This window comes from Trachemys scripta, chromosome 23, assembly GCF_013100865.1.
Source record: "Trachemys scripta elegans isolate TJP31775 chromosome 23, CAS_Tse_1.0, whole genome shotgun sequence".
Lineage (NCBI taxonomy): Eukaryota > Metazoa > Chordata > Testudines > Emydidae > Trachemys > Trachemys scripta.
In genome coordinates this window covers 8,717,591-8,744,685 of record NC_048320.1, presented here as the reverse complement: position 1 = coordinate 8,744,685, position 27,095 = coordinate 8,717,591, and the positions used below count along the sequence as shown (strand labels likewise).

General features: G+C 52.1%; 3 protein-coding genes across 4 annotated transcripts in view; all 3 read left to right on the top strand.

Moving 5' to 3' along the window:
* Positions 1-557: 557 nt before the first annotated feature.
* On the top strand, positions 558-8,783 carry HROB (homologous recombination factor with OB-fold). Of its 2 annotated transcripts, none has more exons than XM_034756210.1 (7): positions 558-878; positions 2,661-2,801; positions 4,919-5,027; positions 5,837-5,922; positions 6,517-6,732; positions 7,011-7,209; positions 7,504-7,649. In XM_034756210.1, exons 2-7 carry the CDS (start codon positions 2,721-2,723, stop codon positions 7,560-7,562), a joined length of 750 nt encoding a protein of 249 aa, XP_034612101.1. In that variant the 5' UTR covers positions 558-878; positions 2,661-2,720; the 3' UTR covers positions 7,563-7,649. The 2 variants fall into 2 exon arrangements, with proteins under 2 accessions (XP_034612101.1, XP_034612100.1); XM_034756209.1 differs by lacking the exon at positions 7,504-7,649 and adding an exon at positions 7,657-8,783 and having other exon boundaries at positions 567-878.
* An 845-nt stretch (positions 8,784-9,628) lies between these two features.
* On the top strand, positions 9,629-17,808 carry ASB16 (ankyrin repeat and SOCS box containing 16). The gene is made up of 5 exons (XM_034756234.1): positions 9,629-10,614; positions 11,458-11,725; positions 13,330-13,822; positions 14,808-14,921; positions 15,854-17,808. The coding sequence occupies exons 1-5, from the start codon at positions 10,302-10,304 to the stop codon at positions 16,037-16,039; spliced, it is 1,374 nt and encodes a 457-aa protein (XP_034612125.1). The 5' UTR covers positions 9,629-10,301; the 3' UTR covers positions 16,040-17,808.
* Positions 17,809-26,854: 9,046 nt separating this feature from the next.
* The window catches only part of TMUB2 (transmembrane and ubiquitin like domain containing 2), a 5,815-nt gene continuing 5,574 nt past the window's right edge, over positions 26,855-27,095 (top strand). The window contains exon 1 of the mRNA XM_034756119.1: positions 26,855-26,973. The gene's annotated coding sequence lies outside the window, so the exon portion shown is untranslated. The remainder of the gene's footprint in view (positions 26,974-27,095) is intronic.

Below are 27,095 nucleotides of genomic sequence, written 5' to 3'. Positions count from 1 at the left end.
ATTTGAAACCTCTGGACAACACTGGGGATAGGAATACTGCTTTGGGGGCCACTATCTTACTGTGATTAATCAGGGGTCAGTCTAAAGGGGGTTCTACTGCAGTAAATATGACCTGTGAGTAGATCAATAGGGGTGAAAAAGGAAGATTGCTGTGTGATTTTATAGCAAATTGTATATTATCTCTGGGATCACTGAAGCGTAGGGCGGTTTTGCTTGTATTTGATATGTGAGGCACTGCTGAGCGTGAGCCCTCATAGAGTCAAGCCCTGTGTCACTCTCACTTTCCAGAGCTGGTGCATTAGCATGAGCCTGTGATGTCTGGGTTACAGCCACTGCAGGAGGGGGGCTGTTTGGGTCTGCACCCAGAGCTGTGCTTGTTTGGGATTGGACATTTGGCTGTCAGCAGAAAAGTGGATGCGTTTATAAAAAAAAAAAGAAAAAAAAAAAGGCACCCGCTTATTCAGCAGAACTGTCCCCAGTGTGTGTGCTGGAACTGCTTTCTTAACGGGTGGAGGAGGGAAGCTTTATTTACTTCTAGGAAGACCGGCTCACCGCCTCTCCCTTGACCCCAGTTGCAGAGACCCCAGTCCAGCCTTGACTGTTGCTCTTTAACTAAGATTTGTAGCAGAACCTCTTTGTTTTGAAGACTTGCTTTTGAGGCCCCAGCGACTTGCTATGAGAGATGTAAAAGGTGCACTTGCCTCTGAGAGTGTCCTGAGCACATCCCTAATCCAACTGAGAAGCTGTAGTTGTAAGTAACAGATGCTTCTCTCTCTCTCTTGCTCTCCCCTAAGCATGGTGGGAAAAATCTGGAGGAAATCCTGATTTCCACTCCTCAGACTCCAGCCCATGGAGCACTGGCAAAGCTACGGACGGAGGTAATACTTTTTCCCTGTTCCCCACCCCCCACTCCATACACCTCTAGCAGAAACAGCGTCAAAATTGGGCACAGCACCCCAAAATGTGTCGCTGCTCCGTGCTGACTGCACCCAACTGCAGCATGAGGCATGGTACCAAAAGCTGCCCCTGATAAGGGTCTCATTTGCCTGTGAGATGTTGGTTGAAATGCACCTTAGCAAAGCCAGAGAGACCCAAAAGCTTCAGAACAGTCCAGCAAATAGTCCACAGGTATCGGTCCCTTGGCATCGTGGCTTTGGTGATCTGCACTCCTCAGCTGCCGGCTGCTGCAGTCAGATCTTCTGCTAGGAACTTCTCAGAGCAGGCATGCTAACCTTCCCTGTGACAAGGGCACTTTGCGGCAGCTGGAGGCTAGTGGACCACTTGTTTTCTCCTTGGGGCAGAGCATTGTCCATCCACCCCAGGCCTCTTCCCAGAGTGGTAGACAGACCTGAAATGTCAGATGAAATTGCTTAGAACTTTTCTCACCGTTCAGGGTGGAGTTGGAGCAGGGATCTCTGGCCTGCACCATCTCCATTAAACAGCATAGAAATTAATTGGAAAATACAGACTAATGGGTCATCTCGCCTGTCCCCTGGCAGTGCAACATAGAATTCATTGTTCCCATAGGAAGTGTCCTGTGCTTTGTCCCGTTCCGACCCCCGCCAGCAACTGTCTCGATTGTGGAATCCTCTCCTCGGGGCGTAGTCCTGGCTGGTGTCTAGGCTCAATTGCAATGACTGTAAATAAAACCACCAGCCCTGTGGGGCTTATTGGAGCATGTGAGCCACGTTGGGCCCACAAACTGGGTTTGCTGCTAATGGCTTACTCGGTATGTCTACACTACAGAGACTACAGCACCTTAGTTACACCCCATAGCTATGCTGGCATAATCCTGTAGCGCAGATGCACCGAGGGAAGGGGTTTCTCCATCAGTGCAGGAATGCCACCTCCCTGGACGATGGGTGCTAGCAAGGTCGACGAAAGCACCCTTTGTCAATATAGCTGTATCTATGCTAGGATTAGGTTCAGCATACCTGGATTTTTCACACCTTTGACTAACGTAGGTCTGTCAACCTAACTTAAGTGTAGACCAGACCTCAGATACTGGTAGGGTTGGCAGAATTTGATCTCTCTCTTTAAATAATTGTGACTGATAATAGCACTGTTTATTTTTAAGCATTTTTTTTAGATTTTTATCTATTTTAAATTTTCAAAGTTGTGGGAAATTCTGGGGAGGGGATTCATAGTCATTTAATGACACTAGACACTGAGATTCAAAAAGTTAAAGCGTTACAAGCCGTTAACACACATTGTCAGCATCTCATGTCAAAAGATACAAAGTAAATCTCCTTCCATCAACCAATCAGATCTGTTTTTTACTGTTTGTTTTTTTAGTGCATTTGTAACCAGCCTGACTCAAGGCTAAATCGCAGGATTCAGAGTAGTTCTCAAGCAGCATTTTTCTCTTTGCCACTCTATATTTTGATTCTTATTGATGGAAATATTTTTTTTTTTTTGGCGTGTGTGTGTGTGTGTGTGTGTGTGTGTGTGTTCAGTGAAATCAACGTTTATTGATTAAAGGTAGGGTTATCCTATAGCGCTCATGAGTAGCGGTGATTTGGTGTGAGGGTCAGCTCTCATTCCCCTAATGCTCTACTTAGAGCAAAGGCTTTGTCTCTGCATAGCCAAAGAGATGCTAGTATAAGATAAACTTTACCTTGATTCTGAACATAGTGACCATATCCATCCTGTGACTCCAGGAAGTGCCGAGTTCCCAGCAACCAATAGACGAGGACTTTGGAAAAGGCCCCTGGATTGCCATGAAAACCGAGCTGCGGTTGGATGAAAGAGACCCCTCCTGTTTCCTCAGGACGTATAGCGTGGCCATGGTGCTGAGGAAGGTAAGGAGGGGCCTGTGCTGGGTGTGAAGGCTACTTCCTGGTAAGACGAGTTCAGCTCCTCTGTGATGCCTCTGCACTGGCATCTCCCCCGGGGTTTTATCCAGGCTCTCACACCACCTGATGGTTTTGGCTTCCCCAGCCGGGCAGTGCAGCTCCAACAAGATAGAACGGGGTCCAGCATCTGCTACTTTCATGGAGCCCCCCTGCGACAGCCTCCTCTGCGTAGGGGCTGATGGGCCTGATATAACTTGTCTGAAGCAGCAGTTAGCCGCAGTGTCCAGTTGTCACCAGGACACTAGTAACTGCTGGCGCTGTTTTGTGAAACAGCTAGTGCAGTTTGAGTTGAGAAGCCTGCTGGCCCGCACGCCTTGACCACGGGAGCTCAAAACTAATCCGGCTTCAGTTTAGCGGTCGTTCCCTTTAAAAGCATGTTCGGTAGTCCTATTTTCACAACCACGGTAGTGTCCCTGCTGCTGCCCCAGAGACCTAGATCCTATCATCTGCAGAGCATGGAATCCCGGGATAAAATACTATCCCATTCCCCAGGACTGTTCCTGCTAAGATGCAGTGACCCATGGGAATTATCCTCTCCCTGCACAAACGAGTGTCTTAAAAATGGTTATTAAAGGCTCATGCACGAAATAATTTATTATATGGACAGCCACATGTGGCACTTCTCTCTTCAGAGCAGTTTACAAACAGTAGTCAAGTTACACTGGCATGCTGGCCTACTACACCCAGATGTCTGCTATAACCAGGTGATTATACTTGATTGACCACATTCTAATAGGCACCGGTGCTTCTATCTAGTGAATGATCATCCAGAACTCAGCACCTGCCGGTAGCTGAGTCTCATCCCAGCATTCCACTTGGCTAACCACAAAAAGTGCCTGTGACAGGATTTCTGAGCTTCCCTCTGACTGTGACCAAGTTCATTGCTAATGCTTTGATCGAAATAAGCAATTTGATCTTGTCTATCCAGCAGGAGCACTTGTCACTTGTACCTGGGCCCTTTATTCGGCTGCTTCCTTCAGAATTTTTGGCCTATTTCTTTACAATGCAATGAGAAATGTCTAGAGACAGTGACTGAATTATTCAGTTCTACCTGCTCTACAGCTGTCGGGGTTAAGAGGTGGAAGTCGTGTGGGAGGAGAGGGGCTAGTGAAAATAATTTAGCCCTAGATCAAATTAATCGGAGGATCAAAGTAGCCCATGATTGAAGTGAGCAGAAGTCTCTTTATTATTCAAATAGACACCTGCTAGCCACGTTGCGTATACACTGGCTTCTAAAAAGCCACATGCACCAGATGGTGGTAACATTCCCCTCCCATTCATTTGTACACATGCGCTTTAGGGGAAGTATAGAATGGCGCCTAGAAGTTGAAGGCTGCTGATCAGCTTCGATCCAGGGGTGTCCACGCTTCTCAGCCTGAGGGCCACCTGTGTCCTTTGCAGCCCCGGGTCCTTTTGGAATCAATACATCTGTGGCAGATTTTCTGCTCCCTTTGTGCCACTCGGGCTGAGGAGCAGCAGGGAAAGGACAGAAGCGCCTCCGAGCTCGCCTGGCTGACATCAGAGCTGTGGCGCTGCGTCCTCCCTTTAGCGATGAGTGTGGTTCAGACACTTCTGTGTTAAGCTCACCGAGGGGGGCTCTTGGAACCTGGGCTGCATGATCAAATACCAGCGACGTTCTTAGCAGAGTTGCCCTGGAGGGCCCCAGAGTGCGGGCTATGATCCTAGCCCACCCCTTTGGCAGAACATGTAACGTGAGAATGCAGCATCGTACCTGGAGCCCCGAATTCCCCATGTCCTTGAAGATTGATTGTGGTAATTGGTGTTAGTGGCACCTGCAGGCGCCAATGGGGATTGGGGTTCCATTGTGCTGGTGCTGACAATGCAAATAGTGAGAGAGCCCCCGCCGCGAAGGTCTTCCTGTGGGATTTGGGTACAGAGAAGGGAAGCGACTTGCCCAAGACCACGTAGGGGGTCTCTGGCAGAGGCTGGAATTGGCCCCATATCTCTTGAATCCCCACGTCAGGACTTTCAGCGCCAGGTGACCCTTCCTCCGCTTTAGCGAGTTGCCATAGGCAATGGTTCTCTGTCTGTCCTCCGTGCAGGCAGCGCTGAAGCAGCTCCCGAAGAACAAGGTCCCCAGCATGGCGGTGATGATCAAGTCACTGACGCGCACCAATGTTGACGCTGGTGTCGTGTTCAAGGATCCTACCGGTAAGGACAGAGGTTGGGTCTCTGGGGCAGGTGAGCAGGGCTGTTGACCAGCAAAGGAACTATAACCAACAGCTAATAGCTGGCTGTCCTCATACAAAGATCTAGTTTCCCATATGAAAATATATGTAGTACCTGCCCGCTGGCTTTCCTCGGGGTCCCTCTGCTCTGATGAACCACACACATGAGGCACATCCGGTTCACCTGATCAGACCTGATCAATGGCCCATCAGCTCTGTAGCCTGCCTCTAGCAGTGGCCTGTGCGATGCAGAACGCCCACAGACAGGATTGTGTAGTTCTGTATGTCGGTGGGTTTGCTTCCTTTCCGACGCCGGCAGCAATCCGCTGCTGCCCCTCAAGCATGAGACTTGCTGCTCCCCGTCGGGACCGTGACCTCTCTGCTGTCTAACTCTGGCCTCCTGTTAGCTATGACCTCTCACAGGCCTCTCCACGCTGCGTGGCGGAGGAGTCGCTCATTGGACATCATGATCAGCTAGGGCCTATCTCCCAGGGGCCAGTGCAGGATTGATCCTGGCCATGTCCTTCAGTGGGCTCCTCCTTTGTCAGAGCCAGGAAGCTGGAATGGAAATGGCAAGATGAGGCGCATTGAAGAAGTAACACTCCAGCTTGCCCCCTTGTCCTGATTTTGCCCCCCTACCCCTCCCCAGGTGGCTTGTCAGCACTGCCTCTTGGCTACATCCTCGCAGGTGGATTTGCCCCATGCATAATGGCACAAAGCACTGTGCCAGCTGCGTTGGTCTGAGTGCACCTGCCCCACGTTGCTGATGGGTTCTCTCTGTCCTGTCTGCAGGAGAGATGCAGGGGACAGTGCACCGCCTGCTGCTGGAGGAGAGACAGAGCGACCTGAAGGCCGGTTCAGTGCTTCTCTTAAAGCAGGTACCTGAGGCAAAGGAGATTAGGGCCAGGGTTATGTACTAAAGGACTCTTAGGTGGGTCGGTTTTGTTCCTGGAGGTAGATTCCCTATGGCAACAGGGATGCTTTTAGGGCTCCAGTTCGGGGAGTGGATTTAATAAGGGGCACGCAGATTCATCTGCCACTAGGTGTCTCTTACTGCTCCCATTGTCTGAGATGAATGGGATAAGGAGGGAGACCTCTTCCATCCTCAATTAAAATCCTTCTGTATGCAGTCACCAGTTGGCACAGATTGTTCTCCCCCCAGGTGGCTGGCTGACCTCAGAGGCCAGTGACTGAAGAGGCCATAGAGACTGAACTCACCCACCTGCCCCAAGGGGGGTGGGGGGGAAGCCTATTAATCTATTCCATGCTGCCCCAGCTTTGGATCTGGGCCATCGGCCCCCAGCACTGCCAATCATCTGTCACAGAGGCTGGTGAAGAGGGAAGCCCTATGGAGGTGCTGATTCTTTTTCCAATGGCATCTGCCCCTTCCCTCTCGCGGGGAGCGCTGCGGGGAATAGGCAGAAGCCAGAGAACTCTGGGTCCAGGCAAGTAGCCTTTCCCTCTGGTTGCAGGTGGGGGTGTTCTCCCCGTCCCACCGCAATCACTACCTCAACGTGACCCCCAACAATCTGGTGAAGATTTACCTGGCGGAGTCCAGGGCCGGGAGCCCCCTGCAGCCGTCACAGGAGCCTGGGGAGATGGGAGACGGGACGGTGCCAGTGTCCTTAGAGTTACAGTGCAATGCCAAGCAGAGAGCTGTGCTGGGGGCGTCTCCTGTGCTCTGTGAGGTATTTCCGAAGGCTGACCTGGCCAGGTCTGGGAGTTCTGTGCTAAGAAGCTGAGCATGGCTAGGGGGCTGAAGGAGGGGCTCTGATGGTCTCAGGAGGAACCGATATCCGAGTCCTTGCAGGGGGGTGTTTTGAAGGAACTTGGGGGACTAAGGAGATTCCATAGGGGAGGATGTACTGCCAGGGGAGACCTCAGGAAACGAGGGTCTGATGCTGTGGTGCTGAGAGCAAACAAAGGGAAAGCCCAGAGCATCTCACTTGGGTCTGGCTTTTTGTAGGTCCAAAGCCCGGCTAAATTCCAGCAGGACTCCCCAGAAAATCTCTCCGGGGGTGCTCCCAACCCCAGGAGCACATGGAGCTCCAGGAGGGATGGAAACAGCAGCTGGCGGACGGAACCATCCTGCCATGGAGACAGCATGTCGGGGTCAAACAGACCTTCCCAAGAGGAGCCCCCGGGGGCTGAAGCCTGTGACCTGGGTAAGGCAGATTCTGCTGCAGATGTTACGGGCCAGATTCCCCGAAGAGCTCCGCTTGTTGGGCGCATGGTGGAAGCTGAGCTCTCCTGAAAACATGGTTCCAGTGGCGAGTGCCAGGCACTCGAATCCGGCCCACCCACCCACTAGGCCAGACGCCTTCCACTGGTGCCATCGCACAAGGGCCGTGTCTGCCATCTATAGGGAATCCCGGAAGAAAGTGGAAGACATGATGGATCTTTCCCCTAATGTCATCTCTTATTTTTCCCTTTCCCAAACATGTTTAATCCTTTCATAGAAGTGGGCCCATCCACTTGGAAGTGTAACTCCTGGGGTGAACGGGTTAATCTCCAGTGACCGGGTCTGGATGCCCCTGGGGATGAAATGGGAAACTTTTAAGAAGAGGGGGAAGAAATGGACTTGAGCCCCTGTTCTTCTCCTGTCTGTGCAGACGATCTGGATGGGCTCCTAGGACAGCTGCCGGAGGACTTCTTTTCTGCTTCTGCCATGGAGAGCAGCCGGTGACCCTCTCTGGAGCTACGAGGCGAAGATCCCCCAGCCAGCATGGAGCCGGATGGTCAGTCAGCCAGGGGCAGCACCCGGGCTGAATCCAGGCAGAGCAAAGATTCTGAACAGCGAGGTGACTTGTGTGCCTTAAGTATCCTGTATATGTTTATGAATGGTAAGTTTGTTGTGTGTCTGGGAGCTGTGCTGACGGATAGTCTGGGACTCTCGTACAGAACAGGGGCGACGCTGGCAGCCCTGATGTGAAATGATTCCTGCCTTGTTACCGCTGTGCCCTTCCAGCAGCACCCTGGCAGTCTTTGCTTGGTGCCTTTGACTGATCGCGACCCGCGAGTGATACAGCTTTCCCTGCTTGTATCTGATTCCTGCATTAAATGGGTGTTCGGTACCTTTCACGTGTGACACTCTTTCTTCAGCTGCCCCGCTTTCCTCCCCTTCGATTTTATGCAAAGCCAGCCTGTCTCCTAGCCAGGGGAGCATGGTGCTGTGTGGGGAGGCTTCTGTTAACTGGAGCATGTCTCCTTTAAAGCATTAACATAGAGCTGGCTGGGTTGCTTTTGGGAGTGAAGGAATCCCAGGCCGTGCTCCTGCAACGTGCCCATTGACCTCACTGGGGGGAGACGTGTGCAAGGACTGCTCGATCAGCCCGTAACAGGACTGGAGCTGCAGCTGAGGACAACAGAGTTCTTGATATTTGAAGCTGGATCCTCCCCGCCATTGGGCAACTGCAACTCCCAGCAAATTCCCCGAGAATCAAAGGCGCTCGGTACCTTTCACTGCTCCCCGCAGACAAAGGCTTGTATCAAATGCAGCTGCGTCGACGTCGTTCTCCACTGGGCATCGGGATGGCAACCAGGCCAGCCGGAATCCCTGTGTTGTGCTTGAGATGGTGACGGCGTCGCTCACCTCATGTCCTGAGTGCCGGGGCCAACCTTTTCCCCTCTGCTCACCTCGCTTCCTGGCACCCTGCTGATCTGACAGCTCTGTTCTTCTGTGAAATCTTCCCAGGCCCTGGCCTTAAGGGGATGCCATCGGGTTGTAAAAAAAAAAAAATCAAATCAAAGCCCATATCAAGGTGATGCAGAGGGCACCGTCCCGCCTCAAAACCAAGAGGATTGTGTGGTTTTTAAAAAAAATCCAGCCTTTAACTCTTTCTTTGCTTGGCTTGGATTGTGGAGGCTTGGATTGTTGTTGGCATCGCTGTTTGTCAGTTTCACTGCCCTGCTGCAGGAGCTGGGGTACAAATGTGATGGGAGAAAATTATTTGTGGGGTGGGAAATAACTACAGAGGAAATGGTCTTAAAAATCCTGAACCTTTCTGTGTCTCTTCAGCTCTGTAAAACCCTCAACTGGTGCAAATTAACGTAATCCCCATGACTTCACTGGCACCTTGCTGACATACACCAGCTGAGGACCAACTTTTACCCAACTTAAACTACAGGGATGTTAAAAGCAGCCCAGGGCTGGAGTGCCAGCCCCCACAAAGAGAAGGCCACGCAACAGGGAGACGCCCATGTGTGGCTGGGGGGAAGTGACCAGTGTGCTAATGTTGCCTTAAGCATGTTACCTGTTTTGTTTTGTTCCCCCCTCAGTCTAGTTAAAAACGGCTGGTGAATTGTTGAGACCATCTGTCCTCAATGATTCCCGTTAAAACGTGGCTTGTGATTTAACTATCTAATCTGAAGATTGGTGGGGTTTGTGGGGTTTCCTTTCCTCCCTCTTTGCTCACACTTCACTTGTGGACTGGAATTGAAAGGGCTTAAGGAAATATTTCATAATGTCCCTGGTTCCCCCTGTGGCCCTGTAGAGAGGTGACCTGCTTCCCCTTCGCAGGTGTCTACAATCAAGGATACAAATTCTCTCTGGCCCAAGGGTTGTGTTCTGCGCTGTCTTTTTATTCTGAATTTGGCCTGGGGGTGGCTGGCGGGCACAGTGCAGCTAGGAGAAGGAGCAGTTCCTGGCCCCAGAGAGCTGATCCTGAGAAGTGCTGACCACCTACGACTGCTCTTTGTCGGCACCTCTCAGAATCAGGCCCTGAGTCAGACACGGTAACTGTTGAAATGCAAGGCCACGTGCAGACCTGGCAGCGGGTGCCTGAGGGCCGCAGCGTGGCCATGTGAGGAAAGGGAGGCGGCATTCCCTGCCCAGCGCTACACCGTTCAGCCCGGAGCAGGGGTGAGCCGTCCGCAGTGCTTCCCGCCCCCTTGTGGACTCAGCCCCCCTGCTCTGTGGGGTGTATGCAGGGACAACCCCGCTCTCCACTCAGGGACTGGGGAAACTCTCCCCGGGCTGCTGTAGGTTTGTTCTGCTTAAACTCCTGCCACCCCGCAACAGGTTAATGCCTCTAAACGCCACCGGCCCTGGATAGAACATGACCCTGCACAAACTTCTGCTGACTGCCCTGGTAAGTATCCCCTCTATTTATAGCATGGCCTGGCTTGCTCTTCTGAATCAACAAGGGGAGGGGTTTTCTGGTCATACCCATATTTACAAGCCTGAGGAGGTGGCAGGGGGCACTAATCTACTGCCCGTCCCAGAGGCAAGGAGGCCCCATCCCGCGGAGCCAAGAGAATGTCTAGGGAGACCTTTGCGTTCACTTCCTCCACCCTGCGCGCGCTGCGCCTGCAGAGAGAGCGGCTGGAGTGGGAGGATCGCCGGAGGGCTCTCTCCAGGCAGTGCCTGACCAGGAGGTTCCCACCGGCCACCAGCAGCTCCCTGCTCCCCAAGCCCGCCCGGCGTCCCCGGTACTGCCGGGACCCTGCCGTCCACAACGTCCTGTACACCGGGGACCTGCAGACCATCAAGAACATCTTCAAAGACGAGGCCGTCGCGAACGTGATCGTGGAGACGGTCAGCGAGGAGCTGATGTGGTCGGCAGAGCTGGGTACGTAGGTGGGGTTTCTGATCCGGGTTTGTGGCTGGAACAAACCCAGGGCTGAGTACTGCTTTCCTCTCCCCTGCTGCCCTAGTTAAATGATCCCCCACCCCAGCCCCCCAACAGAGCCAGAGAACTTGTGCTCCCAAGGATGTGTCCGTTCTTGAGGCTTTGCTCAAAGTGCAGCAGAAAGGAGCCAAGCAGAGTTCAGCAAAAGCCCCCGGGGTTTCCTGAGTTCCTTGCTCATTCCAGAACACGTGACTTCTCCTGGAGAGCAGGGTCTGGACAGCAGAAATCCTGGGTTCCAGTCCCAGCTCTGCCATTTAGTTGCTGTGCAGTTGTTGTCGTTCATTTATTTGTATTGTGGTAGCACCTAGACGCGCCAGCTGCAATGTGGGTCTGTGCGCTAGGTGCTGTACATACATGTAGTCAGAGTCGCTCCTTGTCCTGGAGAGTCTGCAGGCTAAATAGCCAAGGCACATAAGTGGTGGGAGGGGAAAACACAGGAGCGTTGGCAAAGATGCTCCGGCAAGGCCAGGACCAGAGCTCTGGTTCCCTGACACCCTGGCCCCTAAACCCCATTGCGCCTCAGATCTTGAGCAAGTTGCTCCGGTTCTCTCTGCCGTCTTCCCCCTGCCTCGCTGTGACCCTGAGATCACGTGTGTTCCCAGCCCTCTGCTGGGGCCGGGTCACACAGATGAATTCCGGGAAGTCCTGGGGGCAGGAGGGTGGATTATGGTCACAGAGTCGAGGTTGGCAGACTCCATTAATGACCGTGAATGGAACACCAGCGCAGGGCTTTTTGAGATTCCCCTACCCTCCTTCCCGCCTCCTCCCCCCACCCCCCCGCAGGGCTGTGGGTCCTGAGCCCTCAGAAGAAGCACACATCCCCCTTGCGGATCGCGGCGGCCCGAGGCTATCGGGACTGCGTGAAGCACCTGATTCTGCAGGGGGCAGAGGTCGACGCCGTGGTGGGCGGGAAGGCCGCCCTCCATGACAGCTGCATCCACCAGCGTGCCGAGTGCACCCAGCTGCTCCTGAACTACGGCGCCAACGCCAACGTGCTGTCAGAGGAGGGGCTGGCCCCACTGCATCTCTGCACCTCCCCGGAGACCTTGCGGTAAGTGTGGGGTGGGGGCAGGGCGCGGTATGTCTTGAAGGGGAATTTCTACCCTAACCCGCAGAGATCTATAGGGCAGGCAGGTCAACGACTTGCAAACTAGCTGGACTTTGGGAGGGGGAAAAATGTCGCTCCCCCAAGCTCTGCCCACAGGCAGAGATCCACCCACACTGGAGAAATCAACGCAAGGCTCCACCTTAGATCGTCGCACTATGCCCAGCTTAGATCAGTAGCAAAAGAGGTAAATGGTCTCATTTCACCAGTTGTCACTAGTCTTCAGAGTTAACAAGATGGGTCGCACCTCCCTGAGCTGCTATTTCAGGCTGTCTGCAGACATTGCTGCCTCGGTTCGTATTTTGACTATTCTATTCCCCATGGTCAGGGCTAGAGGCGTGGGGCCAAAAGTCTAGTGATGACGTGACCCCGTGACGTGGGCACCTCTGGTTTGTGGGTGGTCTCTGAGCTGCCCTTGCAGGAGGCCTGGCTTCCAGACCATGCCCTCTGAAAATCAGCGCTCTGCCAGGTGTGTCAGTTGGAAACCCCCCCCATACACACACCCAAGTCACTAGTGCCTTGTGAAAATCTTGGCCTTGGTTTTGTTTTTCAATGAAAGCGGAGATTGCAGAGCGCGAGCTGCAGCTGCTCAGCCAAGCAGTGCATGCCAGCCCGACTCGCCCTCTGATCCCAGCTGACCCCCTTGGTCAGCAGAGAAGCTGAGGGCTGTATGGGCCACAGAGACTGAATGTCCCCTAGGAGAGCTCCCTCTGGCGCAGGATGGAGGCACGTGGTGTGAGTGGTAGAGAGCTCCCCAGCTGTGTGCGCAGCCCCAGGGAATCCGTCTGCTGCCCCGAGGATGCTGGATCTCCGGAGTCCTCTGACGCTGCCCCTGGGAGCAGCCAGCGGGGCTGGTGTGGCGGCCCAAGACGCTGGGCGAGGGGGTGGGCGTGACGAAGGCTTGTGCTCCCGGCCAGCAGGATCAATTCAAGCAGATCGGGGCCCCGCAGCCGAGCCTGTGATTGCCAGGCCCAGGCGTGCCCCAAATCCCTGTGTCCTGCGAGTTGCACGGGAGTCATGGGGAAGCGAAGAAGGTGTCCAGAACCAGGCTATTTGTGGCAGGAGCTAGGGGTTGGTGGATGGGGGCAGCGGTAGCCTGGGCCGGGCCCCAATTTTCATGGAATGGCCCGGATTCCCCAGGGGGCTCAGGCCTGAGCATGGGGGGAGCCCATGCGCCCTGCTGGGGTTGGTGGGCGGGGAGCAGTCTGGGCTTGCCCTGCAGCAGTGCTGCCTGCCAATCACCCTCTGCAAGGGACGAGGGCTTAGTGCTGAAGCCAGGAGCCACCCCATAGACAGCCCAGTGGAGCCCTCCCCTCCCATGGAGCTTTGATCTGCCTGGAGCCAAGCCCCAAGTCATCCTGGGAGTAGCACCGGTTCACACCGTGCCCGGCAGCAGGACTTGAACCCAGCTTGGGAAGGGAAGAAACTCCTGCAGCTCTGGGGAGAGGGAGAGAAGGACCACCCCCAGGGCTCCGCACGGAGGCTGAAGCACCCTGGAGCAGCAGAGGTGGGGGCTGGGGAAGGGTGAGCCTGGCTGTGTGTTTTTGCAGGTGCGCCGAGCTGCTCTTGGAGCACGGGGCCCTGGTGAACCTGAGCACCAGGGACAGGCGGACGACCCCGCTGCACGTGGCCGCCGAGCACGGCCTGGAGGCCCACCTGCAGCTCTACCTGTGCTACGGGGCCACCCTCGCCCACCGGAACCGGGAAGGGGAGACGGCCCTCAACGCCGCCTGCGCCAGCGCCGACAAGCCCGCCGAGGCCGAGCGCTACTACAGGGTGGCCAAGCGGCTGCTGGAGTGCGGGGCCGACGCCAGGACGGCCGGCAGGAAGAACCACACCCCGCTCCACAACGCCTGCGGCAACTGCCACCCTCGCCTGGTGGAGCTGCTGCTCCGGCATGGGGCTGCCGTGAACGTCAGCAACTGCGCCGGCTACACGCCCATGGACTGCGCCCTGCAGGCGGTGGAGGAGTACCTGGACGGGCAGCCCGAGAGCATCATCGCCACCTTACTGGACCACGGGGCGGCGGCCATCAACCCCAAGGTGAGGGAGCGAGCGTGGGGAGGGAGGGAAATGGTCTGGGGGCACAGCCTGGCAGTCAGGACTCCTGAGGGGGCGGGAGTGGAGTCTAATGGTTAGAGCAGGACTCCTGGGTTCTGTCCCCAGCTTTGCCACAGGCTCCCTGTGTGACCTTGGTAAGTCTCTGTGCCTCAGTTTCCCCATTTCTCACTCAGAGTTTTGAGGCTCAGGTAATGTTTGTGTGGTGCATTGAACTCCTCGGGTAGAAACAAGTCACATTGTCTAGTTTGGCTGAAGGTGACATCAAGAGACAAGTAAAAGCCGGGGGAGGTGGGGGTGAAATGCATCTCCCTTAATACCCCCCACCCCCGCCACCCATGGTTGTTCTGATGATGAGGGCTAACAGGCCTTTTTTATCTCTACCTCCTGATTCTGTATAAGGCTCTCTTTGTGCCAGGGAGACGGGTTCCCGCTCATGCTTCAGGGCATAAACCAGCCACTTCTTGCTGGGGTTAGGAAGAAACTGCATCTATAGCATTACTATTCACTCCCTTCTTGCATCTTCCTCTGAAGTATCTGGAACCAGCCATCAGAGGTGGGATACTGGCAATTCCCAGAGCACCTACAGCCTTCCTGTAGGATCCCAAACTCCTTTGCAAACTACAGCCCTACACGGCAGTACAGTATAAATGCAGCCATGCGGTACAGCAGTGTAGGGTGACCTTCACTCAGTGCAATGGGAGTTTAAGTCCCTTCTGAAACGTGCACATGGCAAGCTTTGCGTTTGCTCCTTCTATCGTGCATGCAAGGAGGGAGAGTTGAGTCCTCCCTTGCTAGGATCTGACCCTGTGACAGCAGGAAGTCCCGGCGCTCTAGGGCTGAGGCCCACATCACTGTGCTATCGTCTCTGGCTCCCTCTAGCTTCGCTGGCACTCTCGCCCTCCTTGTATTTCTCCTCCCTCCTGGCCAGTTCACCCCTGTCCTCTGCTCTCTCCCGCCTGGCTCTCAGATGCTGAAGTTCTGCTCCTTGGCCCCTCGTGCCCTGGAAGTCGTGCTGAATTCCTACGACCGGATCCCGTCCTGTGATTCCTGGGTGGAAGTGGTGCCTCCGGAGATGTGGCAGGTAAAGTCCAGCTCAGTCTGCTTGGCACCAGGCGGAGCAGGGAGGCTGATACAGAGCAGGGGAGAGGTGCAGCAGGCTTGGATCTGGAGGCTGACTGGTGGCTTGGCCCCCAGATCAGGTGCATCTGGAGCTGCAGCAGGGCGAGCTTCTGCCCTGGAGGTACCCCCTGGGGACAGCGGGTTTGATACTGCTGCCTAATATGCAGTCTGATGCTCAGTTTCCTCGGGGCTGTAGGCGACACGTTAGCCATCCTAGTACACGTCTGTATGGCACGTATTCTGCGTAACCTTGAGAATTTGGGTCTTTGGGCAACTCGCCTGTGGGGACCAGACAGTGGGATCTGTGGCTGCGGGACCATCTCCATAGCTTGGGACTTCTAAAACTGGTCCAGATGAAGAAATCCCCTCTCCGCTGCAATCCCGCATTGGTCAAGGGGACTAGATCAGTGGCTCCCAAACACAGCTCCGAACTGGTGAGATCATTGGCTGGGGAAAGGTTCCAAAGAACAGGAGATGTGGAGTTAATGCCCATTGAGTTCTTGATCCTCCAGGCTCTAGAGAGGACTGGGATATAAGCGTGGAAGGGACCTCCTGGCTCATAGAGTCCAAGCCCTTGCTGTCGTAGGCTACCCATCATCTCATCCCATTCATAAGTCTGTCCAGTTCCATCTTAAAGCGAGTTTGGTTGTTTTTCCCCCCCATCCATGCTCTCCTTGGAGGCTGCTCCAGAACCTCCCTCTGATGGCTAGAAACCTTCTCATTTCCAATCTTTATTGAGTGCATGATGGGGGACTTAAAGTGAGGGGCTTCTGGGTAGGAGACCTGCCTCTAACTGTGCGGAAGCAGCTGGTGTCTGCCCCTCCTTGCCCCTGAACTCACTGCCGAGCCCTGTGATAGATGGAGCCTCCTTTAATCCTCCTTCCATCTCGGCAGGAGCACAAGACGTTCTACGACTCTGCTCTCCAGATGACGAACCAGCCCCGTCAGCTGCAGCACCTGGCGCGCTGCGCCGTGCGAAAGCACCTGGGAGCGCGGTGCCATTCCGCCATCCCCGAACTCAAACTGCCCCCGGCTCTGCGGGATTATCTGCAGCTCCCTCTGGAGGGCTACATCCGGTGAAAGAGAAGATGCGTCCTTCAGGCGTGTCATTTGGGGAATGGCTTTGAATTGCTGATGGGTGACTGGAGAGAGCCAGTGGGCTTCAAAGAGCCTGAGATCCCAACACACCGGGGGCCGTATTATTCTGCCAGTTGACTCGTGCCGAGTAGTAGCCGTGTGGGCTAGTTATAGCGAGTAAGTTGCCGCTCAGCGGGAGTGAGGTTGGCAGACTCTAGCCCTTTCTGAATATACTTTGATAACAGGACTTGGCTTGTGCCAGCACCGGTTTCCACCCCGCTCTACTGCATATAATACGAGGACAAAGGATGGTCAATGAAATTCAAAAGCAGGATGCTTAAAAGTGACACCGCAGAATATTCTTCCCCATGCAGGGCCTACTTAGTCAGGGGAACCCATTGCCACAAGACATCATTGAAGCCAAGAGCTGAGCAGGACTCAAAGGAAGGACTGGACATTTGCTGGAGAACCAGGCTCTGCTGAGTTAGGATAGTAAAGCCTTCTAAAATACAAGAGTCTCTCTATATTTAAACGCTTTCTGCTTCAGGCCACGAGCCAAATGCTGACTAATGGGATCAGGAAGAAATGTCTCACTCTGAGGGGAGCAGGGAACATTTCTTCCTTGTCCCCGGGGCAGGTTATTCCACGGCAACCTTCTGCTGGGTTTTCTGCACCTGCCTCTAAGCGGCTGCTACGGCCCACTGTTGGACACAGGACACGAGGCGGGATGAGCCCTGGTCTGACTGACGTCCTTGTGCGTTGTTTGTTTGTTTTTAAACTCTTCTTTCTAAATACCAAGAACTGGGGTTATAAACTCAAGTCTTGGGGATCCTGGTGCCCTCCGTGGACCCAAAAAGATGCCCTGGCTACAAACATGCCAGTAGCTGAAAAGCACAAAGCATGCACGCCGATCGAATCTGCCACCGGGTTTTGCAATGCCTGGGGCGGAGGCCTGATGCCCGGGGTGTGTCCCCCATCCAAACTGGAGTGCTCTTAAATTCAGCAAGGAGTGTGGTGTAAAGACCTAAATGTAGGGTGACCAGATAGCAACTGTGAAAAAAGGGACAGGGGGTGGGGGGGAATAGGTGCCTATATAAGAGAGAGTCCCAAACAACAGGACTGTCCCTATAAAAATGGGACATCTGGTCCCCCTATCTAAATGGACCGAGGAAGTGCCAGCCCAGAAGCCCATCTTGTTCTGTGTCCAAGAATGGCCAGGTCCAGCTCATTCTGGAGAAGGGGTCAAGGATACCCCCAGTGGCCAATAATGGAATAACCTCCCTATGGGGGAAGTTTCCTCCTGACCCCTCTGTTAGCTTATGCCTTGAAGCAGGAGCATTTAAAAAATAGCTAGCGCTCTTCATCTGTAACTCTCAAAGCAGTTACAACGGCAGGTCTGCTTCATTACCCCCTTTACAGCTGGGGAAACTGAGGCACGGGGCACTGGAAGTGACTTGCCCAAGGTCACCCAGCAGGCCAGTGGTAGAGCTGAGAATAGCTCCCTGCTCGCCAGTCCGCTGCTCTAGCCACTAGACCACATTGTAGCCCTTCCGAGGGATTTTAAAAACAACCTTCTAATGTAACGATGGATGTTCTCGTTAGCTGGATTGGTTCAGTCTCTTTTTTACTTGAATCCTGCTTCTGTATTTTAATCTCATGAGCTCAAAAACTGCTTGGAGTTTGCAGTAAAATATTCTGTTCTGCTTTTGCACTTTACGGGCAGCCTGTGCTAGTTGTTTCCCCATGTAAAATAAAAAGCTACAGCAAATATATTTCAAAACAAGCTTGTTTGGAATCTTTTTTTTCCTGCATTGCTGGGGGTTAGGCGCGTGTGTGTGTGTGCTCTCTTCCTAATGAGCGTAGCCCGAGCAGTTCCTTGCGTGTTAGCGTAAGCGCTCTCCTCTGCTGCTTTGATGCTGATGTCCTCAACCGTTGCACCTTAGAGAAGGATACATCTGAGAAGGAAAAGCACCAGCGGTGGGCACTCAAAGCCATTAGCTGTGGAGTCAGGATTGACTTCCAAGGAGCGGCTGGAAATGTTTCACCTTGCACCGAAGAAAGTCCGAGGGCAGCCGCTGGAGATATTTACGGGTCCCCAAGCGAAAGCGCTGTTCCTAATACTCCTCTTAGCCATCTCCAAGCCCTTTACAACTGTGGGAAAGCAGGACCCCATTTTAAAGCTGGGGAAACATTAGTGACTTAGCCAAGCAAATCAGTGGGACAATAGGGACTAGAACCCAGGATTCCTCTGCTCTAAGCCCTCTGGTTCCCTTTCCAAGAGGGTTTGAATGTTTTGTCCTTTAAACACCACCCACACACTGTATTGGCCTTAAAAACCAAACCAGCCTAAAACCCCACTCCCGTGGCAGTTAAATGTCAGACACTCATTTTTCTTTCTGCCTTGGAATCCCTGCCCTATGGAGTGGAGATGGAGCTGAACAGGGTCAGGGCCCATTCAGGGGAGAGCTTTGGAGGGGGATGCCAGGCTGGAAAAGTCCCCTTTGGCAGGGGGTGCTCCACAGCTGCTGGCCAGTTTCCTGCAGTGGTGTGATATACAGGAGACAGGCAGTGCACGGGGCATGGTGAACTCACAGCTTCAGAGCCAAGCAGTTGGAGAAGGAGCAGTGATTTTATCTATGGTATTGCTCTGCCATTTCCATGGTAACCAAACACCTCCCTATGCCCTTATCCCTGTCCTACAGGAGGGGGAACTGAGGCACAGGGAGCCTGGGGGCCAGCAAGAAATAGAAGTTAGGGCTCCTATGTCCTAAGGCAGCACCTTGACTACTGAGCCATCTGCCCTCTCTCTTATAACTAATAAAAAGTGAGAGAGGGACTTGAATCCAACCTCCAAGCCAGACTCTAGCACTGAGCCTCATAGCTTGGAATACCACCGCCCAATCCTCCAGTCCACACACTCCTGGACTTGGAGTCGGGATCTGCTCTTTGGGGCTTGGAGTGTAGAGGTGATATATGTGCGGATACCAGCTTGCTGGAGGGGCTCAGAAACCATCCCTCCTAGTAGAGAAGGGCTGGGTTCAGTCCACAAGGATGGTTAATTTTTTCCCCCCCCTCTCAACACTGGACATGGGCTGGTGCCACAAGCAGGATAATGAACTTCAGACACTTATTCTGAGCTGGTCTGATAGCTTGCATGGTGCAGAAGCAACACTGAGGGTCTGGGTTTTCTGTTATGACCAATGCTATCTGGTTCCCTTTAAAACATTGTAATGTAGGAAGTGTTTATATAAAAACGTACCACTGCCTGCTAGTGGATGAAATCAGACTTGCTCAACTGTGTGTCACAGGCCCTGTAGTGCTAGCAGCTAAGGGAGATTCTCCTTTAGCTCTAGTGGTCGATGTCTATGCTTTTGCAGAATAAGCATGAGAGTCCTATTACTGGCATAGTTAGTGCCAATACATGCCATATAGTGGATATGTTAGAGACTGGGAGATCTCTAGTTAGAAATCCACTTTATCTCAAATAGCCTCTTTCATCTTTGTGCAAACCTGCCTGGAATCTAGTGTTTAAACTAGATGTGGGGTTGGAAAGTGAATAGTGCTACTTTCCCAACCTCTGCCCACTTGAGATGTGACAGTAAGCGTGTGCAGATCTTTGCCCAGCAGTAGTGAAAAAGTTCCAATAATAAAGTAAACTACCATCCTAAGGCCTCAGAGGTCACACCTGCTGAATGGGGAATGAATTGTGTCCGGCAACCTGCAGACTCCAGAAGCCCCAGTTACAGCAGAGGGTTGGTTATCTCGGTCAGCAGCAGGGCTAGCAACTTGGTTTTAACGACAAATACAAGCTTAAGAAAATCACACTGGAAATGCCACAGCAAGACGCCTCCGCCCCTCCAGCCTGTCCTGTCCCCCCAACCGCCCAGCATGTATTTCCAGTTCTCCTTGTCCCCTGTTTAGGAAACCCCCGTGTTTAGCTTTAGCCGGTGCCATTCAGAAAGGCTTGTGCTGTCTTTGAGGAGCTGGAATGAAGAAACTTTAAACACTTGTTAGGACACAAGTTGGCAAGTAAAGCCGACACTAGAGTGACCAGATGTCCCGATTTTATAGGGACAGTCCTGATTTTGGGGTCTTTTTCTTGTATAGGCTCCTATTACCCCCCACCCTGATTTTTCACACTTGCTGTCTGGTCACCCTAGCCGACACACAGCCGGCCAGGTCCCTCCCTTTCAATTGAATTCACCACTCTGACTCGCTGCTCATTCTGCATCTTCCCACCAGCTTTGCCTGGAAGGCAGTACCAGCCCCTGAGTCTAGACTGCTAGCCCCCCTCCAGCCCCCTGGACCTTACAGCAGCAGAACAAGCCGAGGTGTGACACAGGCTCTCGGCCGACTCGCACCAGCTGGGGATCTAGTCGGGTGCGGCTACACCCTATAGCGACAGACTCCTAGGGTTCACTTCCCCCATCCTCTTCTGGGGGTAGGTAAACTGAGTTCCATGTCCTTTACTGCATGGGGTCTGTAGGTGGAGACGGCCCCAGGGGTACCCTCTACAGATCCCAGCACCCTTTTCATTCTTAATATCACCCTCTTCATTCCCCTGCTTTCGCAGATTGCTGGGAGCTGGTTATCTTCTCCCAGAGGTGGCTGCATTTCAGTGCTGGCAGCTGTCAACAACTTTGGGATCCTACCTGGTACTAGACAGCGCAGCTGCATCCCTCTCTCAATGCTTTCAAACGTCAAAGAGCTTTTCCTCCCCTTACGCCAAGTCTGGTGGCTTCACCTTCCTTCCCCCGTCCCAGCCTCTGGGGGAAAGCCTGGGAGCAAAGGGGCGAGGGAACAGGGAGAGTAGGAAAGTGTCAGTGCACTAGGAATGCTGTCTAGAGGCCCTGCTCTCGCAGCAAGACACGCCAGCCTGCAGTCTATTTATTGACAACGTCTCAGGTTGATACCGAGCAGCTCTGGTTTTCGTCACGTCAGCATCTTCAGGCCTGTCTCAGCCTAAGCACAGCTGTGTACTTAATTATTTAGCGTGGTGACCTACTTCCCACTGCAGCGACGGGCTCCTTGGCGGCCCCTGATTCCACCAGGCCGGCTTTCCATAGCAACGGCATGGAGAGGGGTCAGAAGCTGCGGAATAGCCAGCGACTGTCTTTTTGTTTGGGGTTTGTGCAGCGCCTTGCACAACGGGATCCTGGTCCACCACTAGGGCTTGTAGGTGCTACTGCCATACAAAATGGAGCCCTCAAGCCTGCGTGGGGAATACACTTTTATTAGCCAGGGCTAAAGCGTATCCTTCCCCTCCCGTGCTTTATACCTCTCCTCCCCAGAGGGCACTAAACATACCGTCCTATCTACAATCTTCCGTGTCTGTATCTCACCACGCCCCTGTGAGGCAGGACCCCACGGTCACCCGCTGTACGGCTGGGAACTGACGCCCCAGAGCGATTCCGTGACTTACCCGAGGTCCCACAGAACATCTGTAGCAGAGCTGGGAACTGAAACCAGCTCTCCCCCGTCCCGTTCCTGTGCCTTAACCGCAAACCCATCCTTCCTCTCTAGCAGAAATGTTTTCCCCAGAGCAATAGAGGTAATTAGTCTTGAAATGGAAACTTAACTGTAGTGTCTTGCCTTTGGGGAAACACTGCACCAGGGAAACAGCAGGATTCATCAGAGAACTTTCTAGTTTTGACTGGACTTTCTCTGCCCTGCGATTGGCTGTTTGCTCCAGCCCCCCCCCCCCCTTCCTTCCATTGGGCTAAGCCTCCTCCTAACGAAACCCACCTTCCAAACCAATAACAATAACGGAATTTACACCGCACTTGTCACCACCCCATTGTTCCCTCTGCGTGTTCTGCCCCCACCCTAGGTCTGTCTGGGCTGTTTAGGACCTAAGCTCTTTTGGGACTCTGCCACTCTGTGTCTGTACAGCACCTACTGCAATAAACACGATGGATAATAGTACTTTGGTAAATGTAGTCTGCCTCCTTACCTCCCCCTGGAGGACCAGGGCCGCCTCTTAATTCCCTCCCTCGAATGGTTACATAGCGTTGGTGTTTACTGTTAAACAAAAGCCATGCTCTACCCAACAAGTGGCTATGTTCCCTTCCAGTGTGGTCTATTAGGTAACGCAGGGTCTGAATCTGGCCCCCCTGGGTCCTATCCCGAGTTCTGCCATTCCCTTGCTGGATGGCTTTGAGCAGGTTGCTGCCCTGCTCCGTGCCTCAGTTTCCCCACATGTGACATGTCCCTGGGGTGAGAGTTAAACCCCTATAACGAGGAAGGAACAAGTCCCTGGGGCCAGGCTGCGCTCCCAGCCCCACCCATGCTCTGACCCTGGGGCCAGGGATGGATCCCAAGGAGGCAGGACAGGAGTTCAGGGACCCATCTTTACAGCAAAGCAGACTCAGCTACTGAGTTTGCACAGTTTGTTAAAGTTACCCCACTTTCCCAATCCTCTCACTAAACCACCCATAGTGTAGTCTCACCTTAAAGCATCTAGATCAGGGATGGTTCCTCGTATAGGCACCGACTCCAGGGCTGGAGCTACAGGCACCAAGTTTCCAATGTGCCGGGGGGAGAGGGGGTGCTCACTGCTCAACCTCTGGCCACCCCTGGTCCAAATTCTTCATGAAGAACCTTTCTTTCCTGGAATCACTCCCTCCATTCCCATATCAGAGGATCAGATGTTTCTTTTAACCTGAAGTGTTTCCTAACCCCTCTTTGTGTCTAGTCAATAAATACCAAACCCTTTGCATTTGTTTGTAATATTTTCTATGTGATAATAAGTTGACTTGGAAGGACCAAACTATACAGCCAGAATTTTAAAACGACTGCATGCACCCGTTCTCCGTAAGATATCAAAGATGAGCGTAATTGATCTTTCTTCTAATGATGATCGTTCCATTTGTTTTAGCTAGCGAAAATTTAACTCCACAAGCTTCTCCCCATTCGGAGACCTCCCTGAGTGCTTCATTGAATCTCTCTCCAGCCACTTTAATTCTCCTGTGTTTAACCCATATAGCGCATCATCCACAATGATGATGTAGGTAATACCTACTCAGGCCCTTATGCCTTTTGGCAGATCTTTTATCATAATGTTAAAGTAGGGCTGACACCACTCCCCTGAGGAGTGCCATTGGTAACACTATAGATACTTGCTAAGACTTTCCCTGCTCTAACCTATATGGTCCTCTTACTTAGAAAAATCTCTTATCCACCAGACCATTCTTCCTTCTATCCCTACCATGGACAACTTACATAAACTCTCCCTCCATAGCATATCATGCTTTTTCAACATCCAACCCCCCCTGTTACCATATACTCTGATCCTCAGACCTTTTTGTATTTCTGTTTCTAATCTTACAATATGATCAGTTGTGCCTCTCTCCTGCCTAAAACTGCTTTGCACTATTAGGACTTCTTTTTTCCACCCAATATGCAACTAGCCTCTTATTTATCATTTTCTCCGTAACTTTCCCTACACAAAATGTGAAGGCAATTGGCCTAGACAGCTGTTCTCATAATAGCTTGCCTGACTTCTCAATTGGTACTATCACCGCACACTTCCATTCTACTGCTATTACTCCTTTTCCCTATACATTTACATAATTTTAATACAATTCTTACAATCCCTTCAGGTCAGTGTATGTCATGTAATGCTTAAATACTGCGCCAGGGAAAAAGTGGTTAACCTTTTATCTATAGCTTTGTTTCAGTTCCTGCATACTGAAGTTTTCATTCAGCACACTGGCATTTTCCCAACCATTTAAAGACCTCACAATTTTCTTTGAGAAATTTGCTTTTTTCCCCCCAAAAAATAATCTGTACTTTGAGCCTCCTCATTACTTGCAAGGATTTCTGCTTTTCCTTTATTCAAATTTATCACTTTATCCTCTTCAATAAGATCAGGGATAAAACTGTTATTGCTCCAAGTTAAAAAAAATATATGGAGATATCCCTATCTCCTAGAACTGGAAGGGACCCTGAAAGGTCATAGAGTCCAGCCCCCTGCCTTCACTAGCAGGACCAAGATTTTTGCCCCAGATCCCTAAGTGGGCCCCCTCAAGGATTGAACTCACAACCCTGGGTTTAGCAGGCCAATGCTCAAACCACTGAGCTATCCCTCCCCCCAAAACAGACAACAGGTTCCATTCACTCTCCTAATTTGCTGGTAAACCCCTGACACCTGGGTATCTATTTTCCCAGAATACTTTTTCCAGCTCTGTTAGGCCTCTTCATAACCCTTTGTGTCACTGCCTTACTTCTTTTAGATGCCCTCGAAATCTCACTGTTCGTTGTGGTTGCAGCTTTTCTATACACCTTCGGTCTCTCTTTTTTAATTCCAATCTCACATTTTTCATTCCACCACAGAACCAGGGTTCTGGTTTTAAGGCAATTCAGTATCTCACAAAAATCTACTTTGGCTGCTGCTATAATTGCTTTTATTACATTATCACGGAATTCCTGTTATCTCTTACACACTTGTTGCTCAAGCACTCCTCACACTTACTCGTGAGAAGCTCCTAATCGGCCCTTTTAAATTCCAAGCAGGAGTTCCTCCAGTGTCTTCAATATCACCCTCTCTTTCATACATAAACAGCAGCTTAGGGAAATGATCACTTTCCATTCCCTCTTCCTTGTAAATGTCCCACCTATCTTTACTAGCTATATTGCTAGTTGCAATTCCCAGATTCAAACCGGAAAAGGAACCAGCAACTGAGCTAAACGTCGCTGGTGCGCCATTGTTTAGTATTACCACATTGTGCTCGTCCATGGACTGTTCCAAATGCTTGCCATTGCTATCAGACTTTCCACTGCCCTATAAGTCGTTATGGCTAAGGCTACAATTTTAGCACGGGTATTTTTATTAAAGAGGATGCAGGCAACCAACAATACATCACAGATTTATTGAAGCCCGAGCCCTGCCACCTGGGGCTGAATTATTGGAATTGTCAAGAAGTCACAGAGGTCTCGTAAAAGTCACAGAATCAGTGACCTCCATCACAGATTCACAGCCTTAGTTATGGGTATTCAGATCTCCACATTCAATATATGAACTCGTTGGCTCTTAGTTCTGAGCTCTCCAAGTCTTTACAGGGGTTGTAATTATTAGACATCCTTAAAAAGGTATTTTTATTCTGCTCTGGTGTCTCAGTAGCACTATACTCAAAAGTCAGTTTCTTTACATGCACTTCACTACAACTCAAATTTTCCTTTATAAATGAACTGCTCCCCCCTCCCCTTCATCTCGCTCTCTCATATCTATCTCTGCTATTTCTTAGGACCTTAGAGACAGCTTTTCCATCATTTTCTGTACACAGATAACATCAGATTTGCCCTTCAGTTACAAAAAAAGTCTTTGAGTTCCTGACCATGTGCTATTAAGCTTTATGCATTCCAACAAAAACATTTTTAGCAACATTTAGTTAAACCACAGTATCGTCCTCTCTCAAAATGAATGCACTCTATTGCCAAATTACTAGCATGCAAATACCTTTCTGCTCCTTTTATTATAATCTTTATTTTTTCCATTCTCTTTTCTGTTTGTGCAGTGCAAACAGGACACTAGGTTGTAGCAATGTACCTTCCCCTTACTGGTTTTCTCCTCCTTCTCCACATGTTGTTTTGAATACCTTTTAGCAGCTTCTGCATAAAATATCTTGTTGATAATCTTTGTTTTGTATCCAAGTGTCTAGCTACCATACATCCTCCATAAGCTCTACTGTGCTTATCCACACAGTTGCTACATTTTAGCTCTGCTCCTACATATGAATGCTCCCCTCCACATTTACCTCACACTTTGTTTTTACTTTACTCATATTTGCCATGTTTCCAAACTTTCAGCACTTATAACAGCTCAAAGGGGAACAGAATATATGGTTTCATCCAAAACATCTCCTATCCTAGCTTAACCCTGGCAGATAAAGCCCTTCTTCTAAATGTAATTTGCACAGCTGTGGATGGTTTGCTCTCACCTCATTCCCACTCATTATTCACATTATGACTTGCATGTGGTCCCCACCTCTACCTGCTTTATTTCCAGTAATTTCCAAGGGGACCCTCTATATTCCCCTACTTGTTTGCATCGTACATTTGGGTGGGCTGGCAGTCTGCTTTTATTTTCCCTAGACTTTTAGTGTTCAGGCCTTTTTCAGCCTGTTCTTTAGCAATACACTCCACCAGCACAGGAACACCCTGTCACCTTCTAGCTCTTGATAGATTTCCCAAGGCTTTTCCTAATACAGTCAGCTATTTCCAAGGGATGAACATCTCTCTTTCCCGCCTCGCTCAGCTGTAGAGCCCTGCACGGGACTCGGTTTGTAATCCTGCTCCCATCCCACAACACCTCCACCTGCATTGGGTGGCTTGAATTTTTATCTGACTCCTGCTATTGTGGTAGCAGGTCCTGCAGGATCCCCGGCCGGGTGCCGGGCTCTCCTCAGCACTTTGACAATTACAATCATGGGGGGTTTCCGACCCTTTTCTTTGCTCCCTCCCTGCCTGAGTCATCCCCTAGGTCTGGTCTTTTCTAATTTGTCACCCTGGCGGCTGCTTCGCTCCCTGGGGAGAGGCCTGGGCCAGAGACACCTGCCCCCAGCCAGTTCATCGCTGCCACTGAGCGACCCTCCCCTTATATAGCCCTTAACAGCGGAAGCTCCTCCCCCTGCTCCAGGCCCCGCCCCTTCCCCACGAGGCCCCGCCCACTACTGCTGAGCCCCGCCCCCTCTGCCCAACCCTCTTGAAGGGAGCTTTTCCGGGGGCGGGTTTGGCTCATCCCGGCCCCGCCCCTTCCCTCTCGGCTCATCGTATGACGTCACCAGCGAGCGCCGCCCGGTCCATTTCACGTCTGTGGCGCGTGCGTGAAACGTCGCTGTTTTCTGCGTGCGTGCTTGTGACGTCGGCGGCGTGTGCTTGGAACGTGAAGTGTATGGGGGGGGCCTTCGGACAGGAGAAGGCGACTGCGGGAGTGCCAGGTAAGTGGTGGTGACCAGCTCTGCCCCTCCCCCCCGCTGCGGGGGCTTAACCCCCCCCCCGGGCTCTGCCCCTCCCCCCCGCTACGGAGGCCTAACCCCTCCCCGGATCGGCCCCCTCCCCC

What these genes read in the sequence shown, in the direction of transcription:
- HROB (XM_034756209.1), top strand. Translation starts at nt 2,721, where the DNA reads ATGAAAACCGAGCTGCGGTTGGATGAAAGAGACCCCTCCTGTTTCCTC. An exon ending in CGTGTTCAAGGATCCTACCG is followed by an intron (nt 5,028 to 5,836) that starts GTAAGGACAGAG and finishes TCCTGTCTGCAG; the next exon opens with GAGAGATGCAGGGGACAGTG. An exon ending in GGCTGAAGCCTGTGACCTGG is followed by an intron (nt 7,210 to 7,656) that starts GTAAGGCAGATT and finishes CTGTCTGTGCAG; the next exon opens with ACGATCTGGATGGGCTCCTA.
- ASB16 (XM_034756234.1), top strand. Translation starts at nt 10,302, where the DNA reads ATGTCTAGGGAGACCTTTGCGTTCACTTCCTCCACCCTGCGCGCGCTG. An exon ending in ACCTCCCCGGAGACCTTGCG is followed by an intron (nt 11,726 to 13,329) that starts GTAAGTGTGGGG and finishes GTGTTTTTGCAG; the next exon opens with GTGCGCCGAGCTGCTCTTGG. An exon ending in CGGCGGCCATCAACCCCAAG is followed by an intron (nt 13,823 to 14,807) that starts GTGAGGGAGCGA and finishes CCTGGCTCTCAG; the next exon opens with ATGCTGAAGTTCTGCTCCTT.